Source organism: Sceloporus occidentalis, unplaced genomic scaffold (assembly GCF_023333645.1).
Source record: "Sceloporus occidentalis isolate IW3139 unplaced genomic scaffold, rSceOcc1.0.p SCAF_48, whole genome shotgun sequence".
NCBI classification, from domain to species: Eukaryota; Metazoa; Chordata; class Lepidosauria; order Squamata; family Phrynosomatidae; genus Sceloporus; species Sceloporus occidentalis.
This window is the reverse complement of record NW_028317028.1, coordinates 6,405,654-6,425,146: the sequence shown is the minus strand read 5'-3', so window position 1 is coordinate 6,425,146 and position 19,493 is coordinate 6,405,654. Positions and strand designations below refer to the sequence as shown.

The following is a 19,493-nucleotide window of genomic DNA, read 5'->3' as shown; positions in this document are numbered from 1 at the left end:
TGCATAGGGTTGGGATAGTCTGAGTGGAAGCAGGACTAGCCTGTCATGACTCGCCGTGGAAAATGTTGCACTATGCAAGTGTACACAAGAGGTTGCATTTAAGCAGGAGATCTCATGACAGAGTGAGAACGCCTTGTTCTGATCTATTTAAACCAGATCTTCTCATTTGAACCTTGCTGTTCTGTGGTTAATATCCCTTGTGTAGTATCCTGTGGTTTGAGTTGTAACTTGGTCTGTATTTGGACGTATCTGCCTCCTAGCCTCCTGATCTGAGACAGTTTAATAGAATTTAATAATAGAGTTTAAAAGTGTATGTCTGATTGCTGCCTGGACCTACCATGTACTGCCTTATCATGTATACCTAATTAATTGCTGCCTGGACCGACCCTGTACTTTCTTATCATTTATGCTTGATTACTCCCTGGACTGACTCTGTACTGCCTCATCGTGTATGCATGATTACTGCCTGGACTGACTCTGTATACTGCCTTATCATTTATGCTTGATTGCTGCCTGGGCCAACTTGTTGCTTTCTTAAACCAGGATCTACCTGCACAGATCCTGGTTTAAGTGACAGTACCTATCCAGAGGAGTAGCCGTCTCTGCTCCTGCTCCTGGGTCTGAACATAGCACCAGACAGATTTGAGTGCATAGGGAGTAGAAAGGGGACATGGGCATGGGGTGGGGGTGGTCAAACACCATTCCCCTACCCATTGAAAGTAGAGTAAACTTATCCTGAGACTCAGGGAAGCACCCAGAGACTCCATGTCCCAAGTATTGTAATTGGGAGCAAGCTGGTTTCACTCCACCAATACTTTTCTAAAAGTACTCCGAGTTCCCAAGTATTGTAATTGGGAGCAAGCTGGTTTCACTCCACCAATACTTTTCTAAAACAAAAAAAAGAGATTAGCTGATTTTGTAACATAATTCAGCCAATCTTTGCAGTCCGTTTTCGTGAGTGACATATGGTGGTATATCAGGCCTACAGTATAATAACTAATACATGTTTTCTGGGGTTCAAACTACTGTATTCTTCTTTCTTAAATAGAACTATGAAAGCAGAAGATGCAGGCCATAATTACAAAAGGATACATTCCACTAAGACAAAACATTGGCTTATGGTCATTTGATTATTGGTGTCCCATGAGTCATGGCTCAACAAATTTGCGGCACACACAGAAACCAGCCACAAAACACAAGAGCGAGGAGCAGCCATGCTAATGCTATACATTGTCCTGAGAAGATAATGCATCTGCATGAATTTCAAACTTGAGAGCAGCCCTGCTTGTAAATTTACCAATTCAATTTGCAATACAAAATCTACCAACTGGAATATATATATACTATGCACGAAAAGACACAGTGAAAAAGTTTCTTTATGTACAAGGTATAGCACATGGTATAACACAAAATGGTAATATGGGATGCATGAGTTTAAAACTGCATGCTCAGAAAAAAAACATTAATTTCTACATCACAGCAACAACACGTTTTGGGTTATTACAATAGTTTTAAATTTTGTTCCATTAAGCTTAAACAATTTGCATAGGAAAAAAAACAAATGTGGTTAGCTATTTAGACCAGACGTTGAACTATTTCCTAAATGCAAGCTGTAAATTTTGCTGAAGATTTAGCACTGCTATATTTAAAAGCTAAAGGTTTTCCTTTTTGCTTGTTACCCTTGTTACTGGTAGGGTAATATGTAAACCTTTTTTGTAATTCTATACAAATCAGCATTATTAAATATGTATGGTCTGTGTGGCACCCACAGCTAAGTTATCTCATATTTGTAGTCAAATGCCTACAACATATTGGCCCAGCCTGTTCTAACTTATCTTTGTCATGAAGAATGAACTTCACATTCGCAAAGTAATTATTATGATTCAACTGACATATTTATCTCTCTAGACACTCTGAGTTTTATTTGTTTCATTCTGTTAAATTATTTTAATTGTTCATATACAGAAATAGCAAATATAACGGTAACATGAGATCATATGCAGTTCTCAGTATTCCCAAATGCCACCGCAATCCTACTGTTTGACAGTATAGCTACTTACTGCATGAGCTGCCTAACTCTGGCTTCCTGAATTAACTTGCAGCCAGCAAGTGCGATTTCATTTTAAAGCAGCAAAAAGCCGTGGAATGTATTTACAAGGTGTAGCTGTGCCTTTAGCGATACCCTGTTCTGTTGGCACGATCTTCGTATGCTAAATATTTGACAAGCCTCATAAAACATCTTTGGCAGGATGAACTGGGGTAATTGCTTCTGTTAGTCATGTTCCAAATGCCAGTGAACTGGCTCATTGGAAAAAAAATGTAGCTAATCCCTTTAATGCCAAATACTACGATAACTTTTAACTATCCAAAGGAATAGACATTTATTTGCAAAAAAACTTAGTGTTCTATAGCCAGTGCCTCAATTGCCTGTGATGTATGTTGTGTATTCTCTATACAATTATACTTCATTAAGTTCCATTAATTGATAATTTCTATGAACTTAGGACCCCTGATCATCCATAAATTCATATTTTACACACCACTGTCCTAGGCTGATACAAAACAGCGTGCAGAGACATTTTGGCAGAGAAATGACAGTCTGGGTTTCATCACCTTTGATCATGGGATTTTGCAGTTGTCAACTCTTATAATGATTCTGTCCTTTCATTAATAATGGATATCATGTAAATGCATGTTTACTGCAGGCTATATAAGGTTATCCGTGGCTATAAATTTCAATAAGGAAATTTCACTATTTGGAACTCATTGCACCACCTTACATAGACTGCAATCTGAATTTGTAAGTACATTATTTTTCATTGTTATGCTGACAATAAATCATAAGGAATTCTGTTTGTGGTTATATCTAGACTTTTCCTGCCATGACTAGTAGAAAAATATGCCCTTCTGGTCAGAAATAAAGATTGTTTAGTATTTAGTTTTAAATCGCTTCAGTGAACATATGTACCTATTATTTGTAATTCTTTACTAATTAATATAAGTCCAAGCCTTCTCTATATTTAAGTGCTTCTTTGTCTGAACTCTTTCTTTTTCATGCATGTCAACTATAAACTCCTGCTTTAGGAGGTTTGTATGTTGATGGTATAGATGGGATTGGGACACCACTTGGTTAATTGCTGAACTCAAGAAGGTCAAAATGTGCTATGAACATATGAACATTCGATACCTAGAACAACTGCCTGGCTGATCTTAAGAACATTGATGTAAGGATTAGTCCTGTATCCAAAATGACGTTGATTAATACGATTTATTGACTATATTAACACTTCGAACATCAGGATGCAAGTGAGAAAACAGCTTATAATGCTGCTAAAATCTCAAAAAGATACGACAGTGAAGCAATCTCAGGTTGCTTCACTCATCCCTGAAGAAAATAACTTCCTGATAAAAATAAATAATATTATAAATATAGATATTAATACGTTTTTAAACAATACCACTAGCAGTGAATGGTCTTCAAATAGATAGTATTTATAAGTAAGCTATTATTTCTGTTTACTTCTAAGTGATGATATCCGTGCCATGTGTTCTGCACTTGGGGCTGGCCATTCAATAAGTACCTCCTGTGGATCCTACTTCAATAATAGTATTATATGGAAGAGTATTGGAGGAGGTTTTACTGCAACAATTTTAACACAAAGATCCTACAATAGCCCCCCTGCCAGCTACAACACAAGAAACAATTTGAATGAAGGCCCAGTCTTGAATTAAAAGTTAATGAAAAGCAGTTACTGACACTGTTAAAGACACAGGCCTGTTAAATCACTATTGAAATAGCGTTCAAACATTCTGATATAACGGAATTGTCAAGCTAATACCAAATTAATGACTCCAAGATACATCAGAAATCAAAACATGTCAAGAATTTTGCAATTTTAAGCTGACCTGTCAACTAAAGCAGTTATATAACCATCAGCATAATATGTATTGTCACAGAAATAAAACAGACTTCATTCAACACTTCCGTTACTTTTTTTTCTTACCAATTTAGGGGAAATTTAATAAGCAACCACTGAGCTTACCTTCAAACCAAAAGCATACTGCAAAAAAAGGGTGCTTATGTTTTATAGTTTGTGACAATTTACTGTGAATATTTTGCAATTTAAAAAGTGTATGTAAAAATAGGAAATACATTTTCCCATTGAAATGAAGAGTAAGAGTAGTTACAAGAGGGACACTTTTTAAGCTGCTACTACACCTGCTTGTTTGAGGAAAAAAATAAACAAAATCAAAAGTAACATGAATATACAGTATTGCAACTTATTACACAGAGTCTCCATGAGATACATCGCTGTTTGGGGTCAGTGTCTTCAATCTCTGCGCAGGGGAGCAACATTTGGTTATGCCCACTCCCCACCCACATTGCGCCCACTTCCCAAAAATTAAAAGTCTAGATGGCGCTAGCTTCAACCTGTATTCATACATAGCCCCACCACTTTGTCATGACCACACCCACTTTTCACGTATTATAAGAGAGGGGAGCTCTGGGCAGTCCGCCCTGAGAAGCTCCCAGGAATGCAAATTAACAATACTAATAAACTGTGGATACAGTACATGGTAATTCTATGTATGACTTTTTAGTACATGCCCTCCATAATGGCAAAATGTAAGATTGCTGTGTGTGTACAGGTTGTCTATACATCTAAACCCAAATCTGTTTCCACATATTGCTCTAATTATATTTGTTTTACAAAAATGTTATAAATATATACGTTTTACAAAAATTCAAAACACTACATTGATTTCACATTTTTTTAGACGACAAAACTTAATATTTCAGCAGCTCATTTGAACATACTTTTATTGGTCAAAGCATGACAGTTCCAAGCCTGCGTTTATCCACTTTCTTTTGATTGGCCATCTATCCATTATTTTAATCCTTTGTAATGCCATACTCCAACTAGGTTTGCAACAGGTTCTTTGAAATTTATTAAGAAAATAATGCTGAGCCATTAAAAATGATACTTTTTATGCTTCTTTTTTCAGGTGACAAGTCCACTATAATTGAATTTCAAGAAGCTGTTATTTGGAACTTTATAATAGGTAGCATTTAACCAAGCTACAGAGGATTAAATGTGATTACTTTGGTCAATATACTCTAATATACAATGGGATGTATTTGATAACCTATTGGTTTTTCATACTGTAAAAAGCAACTCAATAATTAACAAAATGTAATATTTTATGTCCCTTTTTTATATATATATATATATGGAAAAGCTGTACTTTATTGTAGTATATTTCCATTAACCATTGCCAGAAAAATAACCCAATGTAAAGTTACATATACATTTATACCCTTCGGTCCTCACCTACAGTTGCAGAGGAGTTAGAGTAGGCAGAGTCATTTGAATGAACATAGGAAGAGTTATGGTAAGGAAACACAGTGAGGTTGTGGATGGTGACAGCTGGAATGAATAAAAGAAAAAGCACAACAATGAATCAGAAATGGAGACAACACATACTTTATATCTCTCAACAAAGCAGGACAAAACCAACAATGGGAGAAAAAGCAAATGTAGGATTGTTAATAATATTTTGCGTCTTTAAAATATCAGAATCTAACCTCTACAATGTAATCTACTTTTCAATGTAAAAGGAAATCTACCATGTCACACAAGAAAGTTGTGGCAAAACTCTAAATGGTCTTAGACCAGGCATGTCCAAAGTCCGGACTGATAAGGCCCCACAGATAAGTTGCCCAATTAAATTTGCATTTAATTTTAACGATTCAAAGAATGTCAGGCAAAATGGTCGGCCCTCGCACATGTTCACTTCATCAAATCTGGCACTCTTCGAAAAAAGTTTGGACATGCCTGGTCTTAGATGAATGGTTAGATGTTGTCAGGATTCCACACTGCCAGCCAGGGTTTTATATCCGTTGCAGCCTCTAGAGGTCACCTGTCGGATCCCATCACTGTACATACTAACGACCTGACCAGCTGCATCTGCTTACCTGAGTTTAGCCCTGCCCTTATATACCTGCACTGCCCTTCAGTCTGGGCCTTTGCATTGTTTGGCTTGGGTTCCTGTTAGTCTGCTTGCAGCTAAAGCGCCGTGTACTTTGTTCTGATCTTCCGTGTATGACCTCGGCTACGTTTACAATCCAGATTTGTGTCCCAGACTTACCTACCTGTCCAGCCGTTTCCAAGCTGTATACCCTGCCTTAGGGCTTCTAAGCCGTGTGCCCTGCCATTCTGAGCCCCTAGTATTCCCTTTCAACTGAGCTCCTACCCGACCTGCTGGCTGGGGTCCTGACATAAGTATGGATAGGGGGTATGTTTTTTTTAATCTAAACTCTTTAACAGGCTGTGGCCTATTGACGGATGTTAATAAGACAATTTTACTAGAATGCATTTTTCATGTCCACAGGTAGTTTGACTTTTATGACTAAGCTCCTTGAAAAGAGGGATATCTGAGAAAGAAAAAAGGAATATGGGACTGAAAGAATGTCTGTTCCTCCTTAAGATGGACACTTGGGAAGTATGTCCAGGTCTTAACACAGCAAGACCCTTTTAAAGTTGGAACAAATTATATATATATGTATTTATTACCAGGCTTGTGCAATGTGTTAAATATGGGGGCTTACATACAATAACCAACAACAACATGAGGATTTTGTTCCATAGTGACACAATCGCTATTCATGCTCCACCCAACATACTAATGCTGGCTTATTTAAAAAATTAGAATCTCTCAAGCTAGGGACTTTCACAAACAATGATTTTGTTTTCCATGCTTTTGAGCTGAATTTCAGTTTGTATAATAAATGACTATCCACAGAGTGCTCTGCTATTTAATATATCCATGGCTTTAGGTGTTCATCTTTATAAGTGGCTTCACTTTGCTGAAAATAGCAGACGCTCTTGATGGAGTCAAAACTAGTCGAGAAGTTCTTAGCTTGACTAAAAAGGAACAAAGAATGTGAAGCACACAGCCAGTATTCAAGAGCTGTTTTGTTTTTTCATGAATACATGGCACAATTGTTATTTTCTATAGTGCAAAAGCTAAGGGAGCATTCCGAGCTAAAGAAGCCCAAAGAAAGTAACTATGCCCAAAGAAAGTAACTATACCCAATAAAGGGACACTCCAGCCATCATATGCATGGAGGATTCAGCAGCATTACCCTAGCTATACTGTGCAGCTGAACACATCTCCTTGCACATGATGTACTTACTGCCCAATCAGGTCCAGTGATGGCTTGGTGGATGCTGCGCTGGTGGGGTGTTAAGTGTGCATATGTAGAAAGCACTTCTATTGATTTCAGTGGCAATGCCTTCCTGTTACTGCATCTTTGAAGTTTTAGATAAAAATGCACAAAAAAGTACTTATTGCGGCTTTAATATGCATTTTTCCTCAATGGGGCTGTCAGGGACAATACTTGGCTCCTAGCAATACTTCCCAAAAATTCACAGTGTTTGGCCAAACGCATCTCCTGGCACACAGTTTACTTATCTTCAGTCAGCTCCAGAGCGGGTCTGGAAAATGTTGCATGTGGGATGACAAACTATGCGCTTGTACAGAAAGCAGTCCTATTGATTTAGATGGAAGCACCTTTGTGCCACAGATTGGCTGCTTCAAAGAATGTAGATTAATCTACTTTCAATATTTTTTATTTTAGATTTTGCCAAGCTTGTATATCTTTGTCTAACTAGAAGCAGGTGTTCAGGAGGTAACAATTTGTAGACATTGAAAATATTCACAAATGTCACTGCAATCATCTTAGAGATGTATCATAGCTAAGTCAAGTCTGCGGGGAATGCAGCATCAGACAGTTGAGAGATATAAAGTCAAATAACAATGATAACACAACGCTTGCAAAACAGTGATTGCACATGATAATGATACCATGGAATATTATGGAAAGCAAACATGTAATAAAGCAAACGGAGCAGCAGTAAATGAGACAAACATAAAAAATGCATAAAGACGTTTGTACCATGCACATTTTGTTCTGCTGAAACATGAAAGGAGGTTGTGAAAATACACCAGCATTTTCTATTTATATATTTGTTGTCCAGAATATATAAACTGCATGTGAATATATGTACCGATTCAGACCATATTTAGAAACGGAGACATTCTGTCCCAAGGATTGAGAAAACAGCTTGTCTAATATCAATAGCATCTTGAAATTAGCTGTGATCGGCACTTTTCATGATACTGTCAGGGCATCTGTTTAGTGTTAAATCAAACGCCAGCACAATGATGACCCGTATAATGTCGGGTCGGTTATGCAAAGATCTCTCGTAAAATGAATGCTTATTCTCGTGTTTTACTGGCAATAGTTTATTAAAATTACTTCTGATATCTGTCAAAAGAGAACCCAGAGATTCTATAGGAGCCAAAAAACAGTCAAACATTTAATAATCCTGGCTTCAAGCATCAGGAGTATAAATCTAATTTTACAGGGTGTATATTTGTGTTAAGTATTATATAAATAAACATTAAGTTATATATGACCCAGTAAATATATAAAATATTTGAAAAGCGTAACCCATGCCACAACACGAAGTTGTCCTTAGATCTTATCCGCTCAGTTTCAAAGACTTCTCAAAAGTGAAAATTACAAATGACAAGCAACAGAGAGACAAGAACATCCATTCTCAAGTATTAAAGTACAATTTCAGATCAAGAACATCTTGACACTGTCAAAGCGAAACTGTAAAGTAAACGCTTATTTTTTACATTTACAACAGAGATGCTGGGTTTGCATATCTTACTTTCCTGATGCAAAGCTTATATCTGACTACTTATCATGACATGATGATCGGAAACATTTAAATTATCTCTATTGCCATTACAACCTGTTTTTGTGCTCTTTTAGGGGGTAAAATTGGAAGGGACTGTGTGCAGGAGGGTACATATTAATAACTGATAGGTTAAAATGTAATTAATGTTTATGGCTGTGATTCCAACAACATGTGGACTTTTTTCCCTTCAGTATGGCCAATCAGCATTTACAAGGGGAAGGGACCAGCATAGACATAGTGTACTGATGCCATTTCATCTTGTCCGTAACTGCCACAGACTGATGGGAATTATGATTGAGAGACAGTCAGTGATACTGACAGTGTTGAAGCTGAGATTGAGGCTCATCTACTATACGGCAAGTGTCAATAGTGTAGTGCAGAAAAGTCACTGGGGTGAAGTGGATTGGAGAAGCTGTACAACTATAGTTTCTTTTATTGATTTGCTGGAACCGAAGCAGAAGGTTTTATTTATTAATCATTGAGCCAGTTATTTAAATATGTTGCCATTTGCCTATTAAGTTGTGCCTTAGTGATACACTTATACTACCAGCAAAACCTTTTATTTTTGACAATACAAAACAATAAATCACGTGTCCCGGATTGCCTGGGAATGTCCCACAATGGGACTTTAAGTCAATGCATTGTCCCGGAATTTGAAACACCGTCCTTTTTTTTTTTTTCTGACCGCTCGGTGCCCCACAGTCTCCTCCGTGAGGCCTCTAGCTTGGTCGTGGTGCCGCCATTTCATGCTGCGCGCCGGAATATGACATCATATACCGCCGCTCAGCAATGAAGCAGGGCACAGAGCAGCGAGACAGAGTCTGGTAGATAGTGAGAAGGGATGAGGGGGGTAGATAGTGAGAAGGGGGTAGTAAGAATATTGAAATAAAGAGTGAGCATGAGTGAGAGAATGGATTAATTAATGTGTGGATGCATTGTGGGAATGAGTGAGAAAATGACAGAACTAATGTGTGGATGAGTGAGAAAATAAAAGAATTAATGTGTGGATGAATTGTGTGAATGAGTGAGAATGCATTAATGAATATGTGTAAATGACTTGTGTGAATGAGTGAGAGAATAAATGATTGTGTGAATGAATTATGTCAATAAAAGTGTGAATTGGTGAGTAACTGTAAAAGTGTAGATGTATAATTTAGGGCTGAAACAACTAATCGATAATGAAAATCGTTGTAAACGATTTTCATTATCGATTAGTCGAATCGATTTTTATCGATTATAAAAAGAGGGTTTTTTCAGAGCAAATGCTCTGAAAAACTCCTCTCCTTATATAATCCGACCTCAAACAGAGATCGGATTATAACACTAGAATCCAGATTCCCCGCAACGCTGCAGGGGACCTGGATTCCCCTCACTGTCAGGCGGTCTCTCACTTCCGTCTCTCTCCCCCCTCCCATACACCCCTCTGACTCCTCCCCCTCCCATACATCACTCTGTCTCTCTCCCGACTCCCTGGTGCTTTGTGAACCTCCGTTGCTGACAGGCACTTTCACTGCAGCTTCATAGAAGCCTCAGTGTAAGTGAAGGGCAGTAACGGAGGCTGTCTGTGCGCATCGCGCAGACCCCCACCGGCTGACAGAGAATCATCCTCTCTGTCAGCCGGTGGGGGTCTGCATCGCACAGACAGCCTCCGTTACTGCCCTTCACTTATGCTAAGGCTGAAAGTGCCTGTCAGCAACAGAGCCGGGTAGAGAGGCAGAGCGATGTATGGGAGGGGGGAGGAGTCAGAGGTGTGTATGGGAGGGGGGAGAGAGACGGAAGTGAGAGACCGGCTGACAGTGAGGGGAATCCAGGTCACCTGCAGCGTTGCGGGGAATCTGGATTCTAGTGTTATAATCCGATCTCTGTTTGAGGTCGGATTATATAAGGAGAGGAGTTTTTCAGAGCATTTGCTCTGAAAAAAACCTCTTTATAATCGATAAAAATCGATTCGACTAATCGATAATGAAAATCGTTGACAACGATTTTCATTATCGATTAGTTGTTTCAGCCCTAAATTATACATCTACACTTTTACAGTTACTCACCAATTCACACTTTTATTGACATAATTCATTCACACAATGAATTGCATGCTAGGGAGCGTGGAGCGAGGCCCAAGGAAATGCTTGCATAGGGCCAACTTTTTTTCAATATAAAATGTACCGTTAGCAGGGGCTAATAATCGGCAGCAAGGGCTAATATTAAAGAATGAAAAATAACTGCCGGTTCAACTGTTATTTTGAAATATTTCAATCACAGTCTTTACTTCGAAGAGATAAGTACATATTGTGTAGTTCCAAATACATGTCTAACGCATATATATATATATATATATATATATATATATATATATATATACACCTGTGTGTGTGATCTCATGCTCTTCATAGTGTGTCCCTGAATGGCAGAAAAAAAATGGTCACCCTAGCAGCAGACATGTGTGAAAAAAAAGTATTCAGATGACCCATGGGAAACCAGTCCCAGGTAGGCTGAACCTCTGATGAGAAAAAACGCTGGTACCACTACTACTTCACCTAGTTCACAGCACCTTAATAAAGTGTGTGATTAGTTTGAGAGTGTGGGAGACAGGCACACTGCAAGCTCCCAATTGCGTCATAAGGAAGTGAGCCTGGGTAAAGGACATCTCACCAATTCTGGTATTATCCAACACTTATGTACACACAAAAGCACAGCTTTGCTTCTGGGGCAAACTTGCAGCTGTTACTCTGAAGTGTTCAAGCCTTTTATTTTATTTTTTTAATGTTAAAGGAAATTTAGTCCTGCACCAATGGGCTACAGTACCTATCTGCTAGTGCCTGCCTAGGCTACATGTTTTACTACTGCTGCTGCTACTCTGTTGCCTTCTGTAATCCGGGGTGGTTAATTCTTTTATTTTTTTCTAATATTTGGGAAATTCAGTCCTGTACCAAGTAGCTGGATGTCTCTGCCCTGTGCATTGCCTCTGTGGCTGCTGTGGCTCAATGTCCTTCCTTACTCTGGGGATCAGTTCTTTTTTTCTAATATGGGGGGGTCATTCTGTCTGCCAGTACCCACTTTGTACCCTGCCTCTCTGGCTCAATATCGTTCTTTACTATGATCAGTTCTTAATTTTTTCTAATATATATATATAGCCTCTGTGGCTTAATTTCTTACTTAATCAATTTTTCTTCTTCTAATATTTAGTCCTGCACAATCTGGATGTGTGTCCTGACTCTGCTGCTGCAGCACAGTATCCTTCCTTACTCTGGGAATTTTTATTTTTTTTCAAATTTTCTGGGAAATTTGGTCTAGTACAAGCCTATACAATCTGGATGTGTCTGCCTGCCAGTGCCTACCCTGCACCTTGCCCTGCCTCTGAGACTCAATGTCCTTCCTTACTCTGAGAGGTCAATTATTCTTTTTTTTTTGTGGCAGGGGTATGCAGTCTTGTACCATATGGTTGGTTGTGTCTGCCCTGCCTCTGCTACTGCAGCTAAATCTCCTTTAAATATTCTTTAAATATTTTTCTGATGTGGGGGGAAATTTAGTGTCCTGTACCCTGGGTCGTGGTACCCTACTACTGCTGCTGCTGCTTTATCACCTTCCTTACTCTGAGGGATCAAGCCAATAAAAATTTTGGCACAAATTCAATCAAATAGCGTTCTACTGGATATGTGTGCCCACTGGGTTAGTGCTGCTGTTGCTGGTGGTGGTCCTGCAATGCAAAATCGGGTATGGCTCTCTTTCTAAACATTGAGATGTTGCTGCTGTAAGTAAAAGGTGACCCCAGAAGGTAGCAAAGGATCTGCCCTCTCGGATGTTGTTTCTAAATCAAAAAAGGCCTCTTTTGTTCGAACTTAACAGTTGGAAAATGAACACTGCTTCGTGATTGACCATTCCGACTTGAAATGCCTAGTTGTGAATGTGCTATATAACAATCAATATATATTCCCAGGTATATGGTGGAGTTCCCAGGTATATAAACCCATGATTTTGTGGCTTAATATTATGTTGGTTCTAGTGTAGGTAGAGCTAATATGCTACTGTGGCATCAATAATTAAGCCACATGCATTAAATAATGGCAAATTAAATGTCGTCAACACCTGTCATACAAAATCATATCTCTTCTGATTCTGTAGAGACACTTTGTGCCATCAGAATACAACATGCCTTAGGGCAGATGCAATATGCTGTGACATTGCAACCGTAAAAGGTGTTTGTATGGCAGTGCAATAAAAGTCAACAACACTTACACTCACGGTGTCACAGCACCATGTCACATACCAATGAAAATGAATTCATTCCACTGCCACTTACAGAATGAAGCTGTGTGCAAAATCCTAAAGCTCAAGAAAGTGGTTACTATTAAACTTAAGTAACTACATTATCAAAACTGTAAACCAGTAAATAAAATCCGACTAAACATTGAGTCTTCTTTCTATTAGGTGTTTACCGCACATACTTCTATCACTTTCATTATCAGGACCTGTTCTGCCTTCAATGCTCTTTGGCAGCTCTTGAATTCCATTCACCACCTCCAAGGGCCAGTAATGTGAGGCCAACCTCAATACCTGGAAACCTAGAATCAGAGAAGAGTGTAAGTGTCATGCTTACAGGACCAATCGTGTTAAAAGCTTGTCAGTCTATATCAGGCATGTCCAAACTTTTTTCGAAGAGTGCCAGATTTCATGAAGTGAACATGTGCGAGGGCCGACCATTTTGCCTGACATTCTTTGAACCATTAAAATTAAATGCAAGTGAACTATTTTATGCAAAGTTTATTGAAAACGGCATACTTTTCATTTTGTGACTTGGATGACAAATCTAAACAGGTGTTAAATCACTCTGCCTTTGATGTAAAAAAAACAGATCTATATTTGGGCAACCTATCTGTGGGGCCTTATAAGTCCGGAACGTGGGCCGCAATTGGCCCTCGGGCCGGACTTTGGACATGCCTGGTCTATATAAAACCAACATGTATAAGTCCTATTAAGTAGAGAGATTGGGGATGTATACAATAAAAGAGTTAAACTGGATTTCTTTCCTCAACACAGTTTACGTTCAGTTTTCTGCAAAAGACAGATGTATTTTTGTATTAGGAAACACAGAAAACTCCCATAAGAATTAAGTCTGCCAGGGATCCCAGTGATATGAAAAAAACACCTCTATTCAACATGTGATTTTACTACTGAGAAGCACTGTAATATGTCCCCAGAAAAGCTAGCACAGAAATAAACTGGAATCTCTAATAACAGAAATGTGGGAAATTTCAAGCAACGCCACATTATCATTGACCAGTAATGGCTGTCATCCCAGCAGAGAACATTTAGCGTGACCTGTTTTGCCCTGCTTACATAAATGGGTCCTACAGTGATACTACCGTACAGTTCTTCCAGACATTGTCATATTTACATCACACAGACATTTTATCGTAAATCTCAACTTTTTCATTAACACAGAACAAAAACAATTTCTAGGGTGTTGTGTCTGATGTTTTCTGAGCTTTCTTGGTGTCTTTATGACCTTTCTATAGCTATATTTTGATTCAAGTTATGCAAACTTAAATACACATTCGGGCCTGGACCGGCCATCTGGCATACTGGGCCGGGTGGGCCACTGACTGACAGCACCATACAGTCACCCAATCTGCCACAACGGCTGGATATGCCCAGTCATTGGACACACTTACATTATCAGGCAGCCACCGGCCTTAAAGTGCCAGCACCGCTCCATCATCACCAGTACAGCCCTAAACAACTATAATACATACATTGTCCTAAAATTGTGTCTCACAACAGGGGCATGAGTAAGACAAAGGAATTTGGGTACCATACACAGACTTTTGAAAACAGTGATATTTGGTAGGTTCTTTAGACAGATTATTTTGGCTGTGAATGAATAAAGATATGTATATGTTTTAAGACAGCTGTTGGTTGCTATGGTAATAAATTGAACCGAATAACAAACAAACGAATATGGCGGCTGATAAATGTAGACAAAGACGCACAAGAAAAAGGAAAACCCGGCTTTGGCGCCAGGATTTAAAGGTCCGTAAGAGCGACTCTATTGGTCGCCAGCAGGGGGCTCGCCTGGTATCAACCAATGAAGAGTCTGAGCTGCTGCTCTTTCTCATTCATTCTTTAGTGTGAAATGAATCCTGCTATGTCAATGCTGCTAACTTTTACAGCGTTATACATTTGTTTCATTCATAGGTTCTTTTTATGAATGAGGGAGTGTTGGATCATTTATATAAATCGCCAGAAACGAACATATGAATCAAACAAATGTAAAACACTGTGACAGTTAGCAGCAGCATTGACATAATTGCATTCACACTGAAGAATGAATGGGAAAGGGCAGCTCCTCTTTATTGGTTGATGCCAGATGAGCCCCCTGCCGGCGACCAATAGAGTCACTCTTATGGACCTTTAAATCCTGGCGCCAAAGCTTAGTGATTCTTACCCTATAAGCTTTTTCTCCCTTGTGGATTACCACATTAACCCCTGCTATACTATGGAAGAATTAAGATATTCTAGAAAACTGTCAGAAAACAAAGAGAAAAACGAATACGAAGAACATATGCGAATTTTCACCTGAAACGAACATGGGAATGGGCCACTTCTTAAACTTTGAACAGTAGTCATTTTTTTATATATACACATAATGCACAAAATAAGGTACTGGTCAGAGCTGCCTTAATTAACCACAAGGAAAATAGGAGTTTGCCTATGGCCTCCTGTATGTGTCAGTGGTCTGTTAAGGCATAGGTTTTTCTTCTACTTACAGATGGGACAACAACTATGACCTTTCCTTGTGACTTAAAGATTTAACCCTTTGAGTGCTGGGGATGGTGCAAAACATTTTCAGTTTTTTGCCAATAAAATAGTGGCTCAGTCTACAAGACACATCATACTCATCTGTGTATTTAATATGGAATCTCGCTGTATATCAGATATTTACGTGAATACAAAATATCTGCTGCAATAACAACAGCAAGAGTATAGTGTCTTATTCTGGGCTTAACATTAAAACCAGCTGTTCTATAATATGCTGATACTCTACTCCACACAAATCAAATTACATTTAATCATAAGGTTCCTGGTTACTGAAGCCATGAATATAACACAGTCCGCTTTGCATGCCAGGGCTGTAACTAAATGTATGTTTTTTCTCATACAGCAGGAAACCAGTGTATGTATTTGTTTAAACAGTTCAGGATACAATATTGTCAAACTGACCTGTGAAGTTAAAATCATTTTTTGTTGAAGATGAAGTAAAAGTAAGATGGAATAATTTCTAATTATTTGTTGGCAATATCAGTGTTAAATGCATGAGTAGGTCTCTTTAAATTAACCCTTCTGATATAATGGGAACTTGCACCATCTGTTAATATAATGGTTCTAGACTGTAAGCATAGAATACTCATTTGTCCCAACACAATTGGGTTGTATTATCAAATTCAAGCACCCCCTAAACTTTATGGTAAAATAATGATAGTGATAATTTTAAAAACAAAAAATAGTAAGTCAAATTAGAGCATATGTGAAAAAAATCATGCTACAAAACACTCGGTTTGTGGTCCAAGTTTATGGGAAGTACTAAAAGTGTCATTTGCATGTGTGTGTATAATGATCATGGGCTTAAAGTTTTCAAAGCACATGTCTTGCAATGCAAGTAGAGGCATTTTATTCTGAAAATACAAATTTAGAATAATGTTGTTTAACAGGACTAATATGAAAAAACAGGTGGGAAATCATCAGAAATGTACTTGTTGTTTTTTGGTAATACAAGTTGTTTCCCACTGTGAAATGCTTCATGCAGACCTTAAAACATGAAAAGTTTCTCTTCCGATAGAATAGGAAGTCATACAAGAGGTCTGCATGTGCTGGGTCTAGTGTCACCGCACTACATCTAAAGTTTCGATTGCCCACTGTGATGTCACATGGCCAAGAGGAAGCTTCTAGGTAGATGTATGGTTGCCAGTCTACCACATGTATCAAGAGAATCCAGATATGGACATATGTCTAATGACAATGAGGTTTGTACAACAATGTAGATGTCTGGTTTCAAAAAACTATACTACCAACACATAGCTATCACGAGACTTTTGGACTTTAATGTCTATGAAACATTTCTTATCAAGAACCATAGAATGAATGTGTTAGTGAAAAGGTAGTGTCCCACCTACTCTGATGAATTTAGCATATAATAATCATTCCTAGTATTCCAAAATCACCACCGACAACAATTTTTTAATCGTGCAATATTTTCGGTGACTATCCTGTGACATCAAGCAGGAACTGGAAGGTCTCCTTAAAGTTTTTTACTGTATATACCAATAGGAAATGTAGTAACAGGTGTGGAGAGGTATTTAAATCACACATGTTCTGTATTTCACAAAATCATGCTGAGTTTGTTCTTCTGGGATAGTCATCTAGTGTTCTTCTCAATATGTTTGATACAGTTGGCTGGTTAATGCTTTATGAGTCTGTGACATGAGAATTTTGATTTAGCAACATCTGTAATAGCCAATATGTAGTTCCCTATTTGGGGGGGAACCACGATTTTCATAGCATCATTAGATCATCTGGAGTGCTACATGTTAGCTTGTCTTTCACAACCGCAGCTACAGAGCCTTTGATTAACATTTTACGTATGTCCATTCTATCCCATTCTACATTCATCCGTTCACAATATACTGCAGTACCATTACATACTGACTCAATATCCTTTTTTCATTAGTGATTTTTTTTTTTTTGCATTATTACTTTTTAAATGATTTACCTGGATGATTCTGAGGTTTGGAGTGATTCCCAAGAGCCTGCATTGAAGAAGAAGAAAAAAGGATATTATCTTCCAGTATTATGGGGAAATATTAAAATCACAGAAAATGTATCACTTAATAATACATGTCTAAAATTGATATAATAAAAATATATTAAAATGGATGTTCTGTACAGACATGAAAATTAAAATGTTCCCAGGCTTACAAAAGAGATTTATAGGTACCTTTACAGAAATGTGAAATGTGTACTTCAGACAGATCCATAAGGGCCATCTCGATATATAGGGGGTTTCTCTCTAATGAAAGCTGTGCCTTTAATGCCTCAGACTCAGCAGTAAACAAGGAATAATAATAATAAAAAAATTACACTGTGACATTATTTATAATGAGCCATTCGAACTTAATGCTGTAAAATTAGGCAATCACTGGCAATAAGACACTCCTACTGATTGCTCCACTATGCACCAGAATTGCTCTCTATGCGTACAGGATTCTCAGATCCCTACCATCAAAGTATTAACATAATTTTGATTATAGAGATTATTAACAGACCATCAGAAACTCCAAAGGTAAAAGAAAATCCAATATTCTACTGAATGTATGTAGAATGTATCTACTGAATATCACATCACACCCCGGGTCAGAAATGCAGTTCTGTATCTCAGCGTCTCAGCTTAAACATTAATATTGGTTTTATAGCAAACATGCATAAATAATGTACAATCCCTGAGAGTTACAACTACCGACAAACTGTTATGCACTTTGGTTGTGAAAAGTAAACCACGTCATCTTGAAGATAAACACAACTTTGTCGGACAAATCTCAGGATGACTTACTTTATAAAGTCAAAGCAATCAGATGGTCATACATCATATTAATAGTCATAACTTTAAAGTATATTTACTGTTTCTGGAATGTTTGTATGCATTTCAAAAAAGGGTTTAATTATAACAGATACTTTAATGAGTCGGGCATATACAGTATCTTAAAAACCTTTCAGTTTATGAACTATTAAACCACTGACATTAGGACATTGTATGTTTGTTATGAGGTTTTTTTTTCAAATCCTGATAAAAAGCACAATAAAATAGTTTAATCTTCAGAATTTATTCAATATCGGGGGTACTTTGTTGGAGAAATCAGGTACTAGGGGGTACATGATTGTAAAAAGGTTGAGAAACCTGGTGTAAGAGGATGAAGAAGCAACTCAGGACTGAACCTTTTTGACATCTACACAAAGACCTTCAGAGTCTGGACCAAACCCTAAATTCTCACGTATAAAGAATTTTGGAACATATCTAAAAGTGCAAAGGCATTAGTTTTTCTGATCTTTAATAATTGTACACTATAACTTTCAGTCCTTCATAACCTGATCAAATTGCTAAAAGTAATTTTAGGGTGAAAAAAATAACATATTATCAGTAAAATAATAGTACTTTTATTAAAGAAGGTATACGTTTCCTCTTAAAATGCACAAAGTACAACTTTTTGTTAGTGTGAAGTTTTGTTAAGTGAAGGTCGTAACAGAACTCACTGAAGCGGGTGGAAATTATATTTTTTTTGGTGGGGGTCATACTTTGTATAAGTAAAACATTTACCTGATTTCCACAAGGTCGCACAATCAGAATTACAATCCAGGTAAAGAAATGTAGTGACCTCTCCATCGATTCAATGAAAAGCAACTTGTGGTGTTATTCCGTAGGGTATCCAAAAGATGGGGATACACCTCGCTGTCAGCTCTTCAAAAACAAAATAGTACCGAATCGTGGGTTTTTTCAGTGCAATTGGCCTGCTGTTGTTATAAAGTATCAATTCTCCAGGACTCATTGGATAACATGCAATGCAGTTACTCCAAAGTTTGCATTTCAATTACAAAGCCTTTTTTTTTTTACTTGGAATGCCCTTTCTTTGTATCTTTGCATCATCTGTAAATCAATAATCCAAGTTTATGGCA

The 19,493-nt window shown here is 37.8% G+C and overlaps 1 protein-coding gene across 1 annotated transcript in view; it reads right to left on the bottom strand.

Moving 5' to 3' along the window:
- The window catches only part of LOC149289166 (adhesion G protein-coupled receptor D1-like), a 175,417-nt gene extending 156,214 nt beyond the window's left edge, over positions 1-19,203 (bottom strand). The window contains exons 1-4 of the mRNA XM_089491043.1: positions 19,138-19,203; positions 17,539-17,575; positions 13,217-13,333; positions 5,334-5,429 (exon numbers count right to left, since the gene is read on the bottom strand). Of these exons, the coding sequence (XP_089347169.1) occupies positions 5,334-5,429; positions 13,217-13,333; positions 17,539-17,575; positions 19,138-19,203 (316 nt within the window). The remainder of the gene's footprint in view (positions 1-5,333; positions 5,430-13,216; positions 13,334-17,538; positions 17,576-19,137) is intronic.
- Between the last annotated feature and the right edge of the window lie 290 nt (positions 19,204-19,493).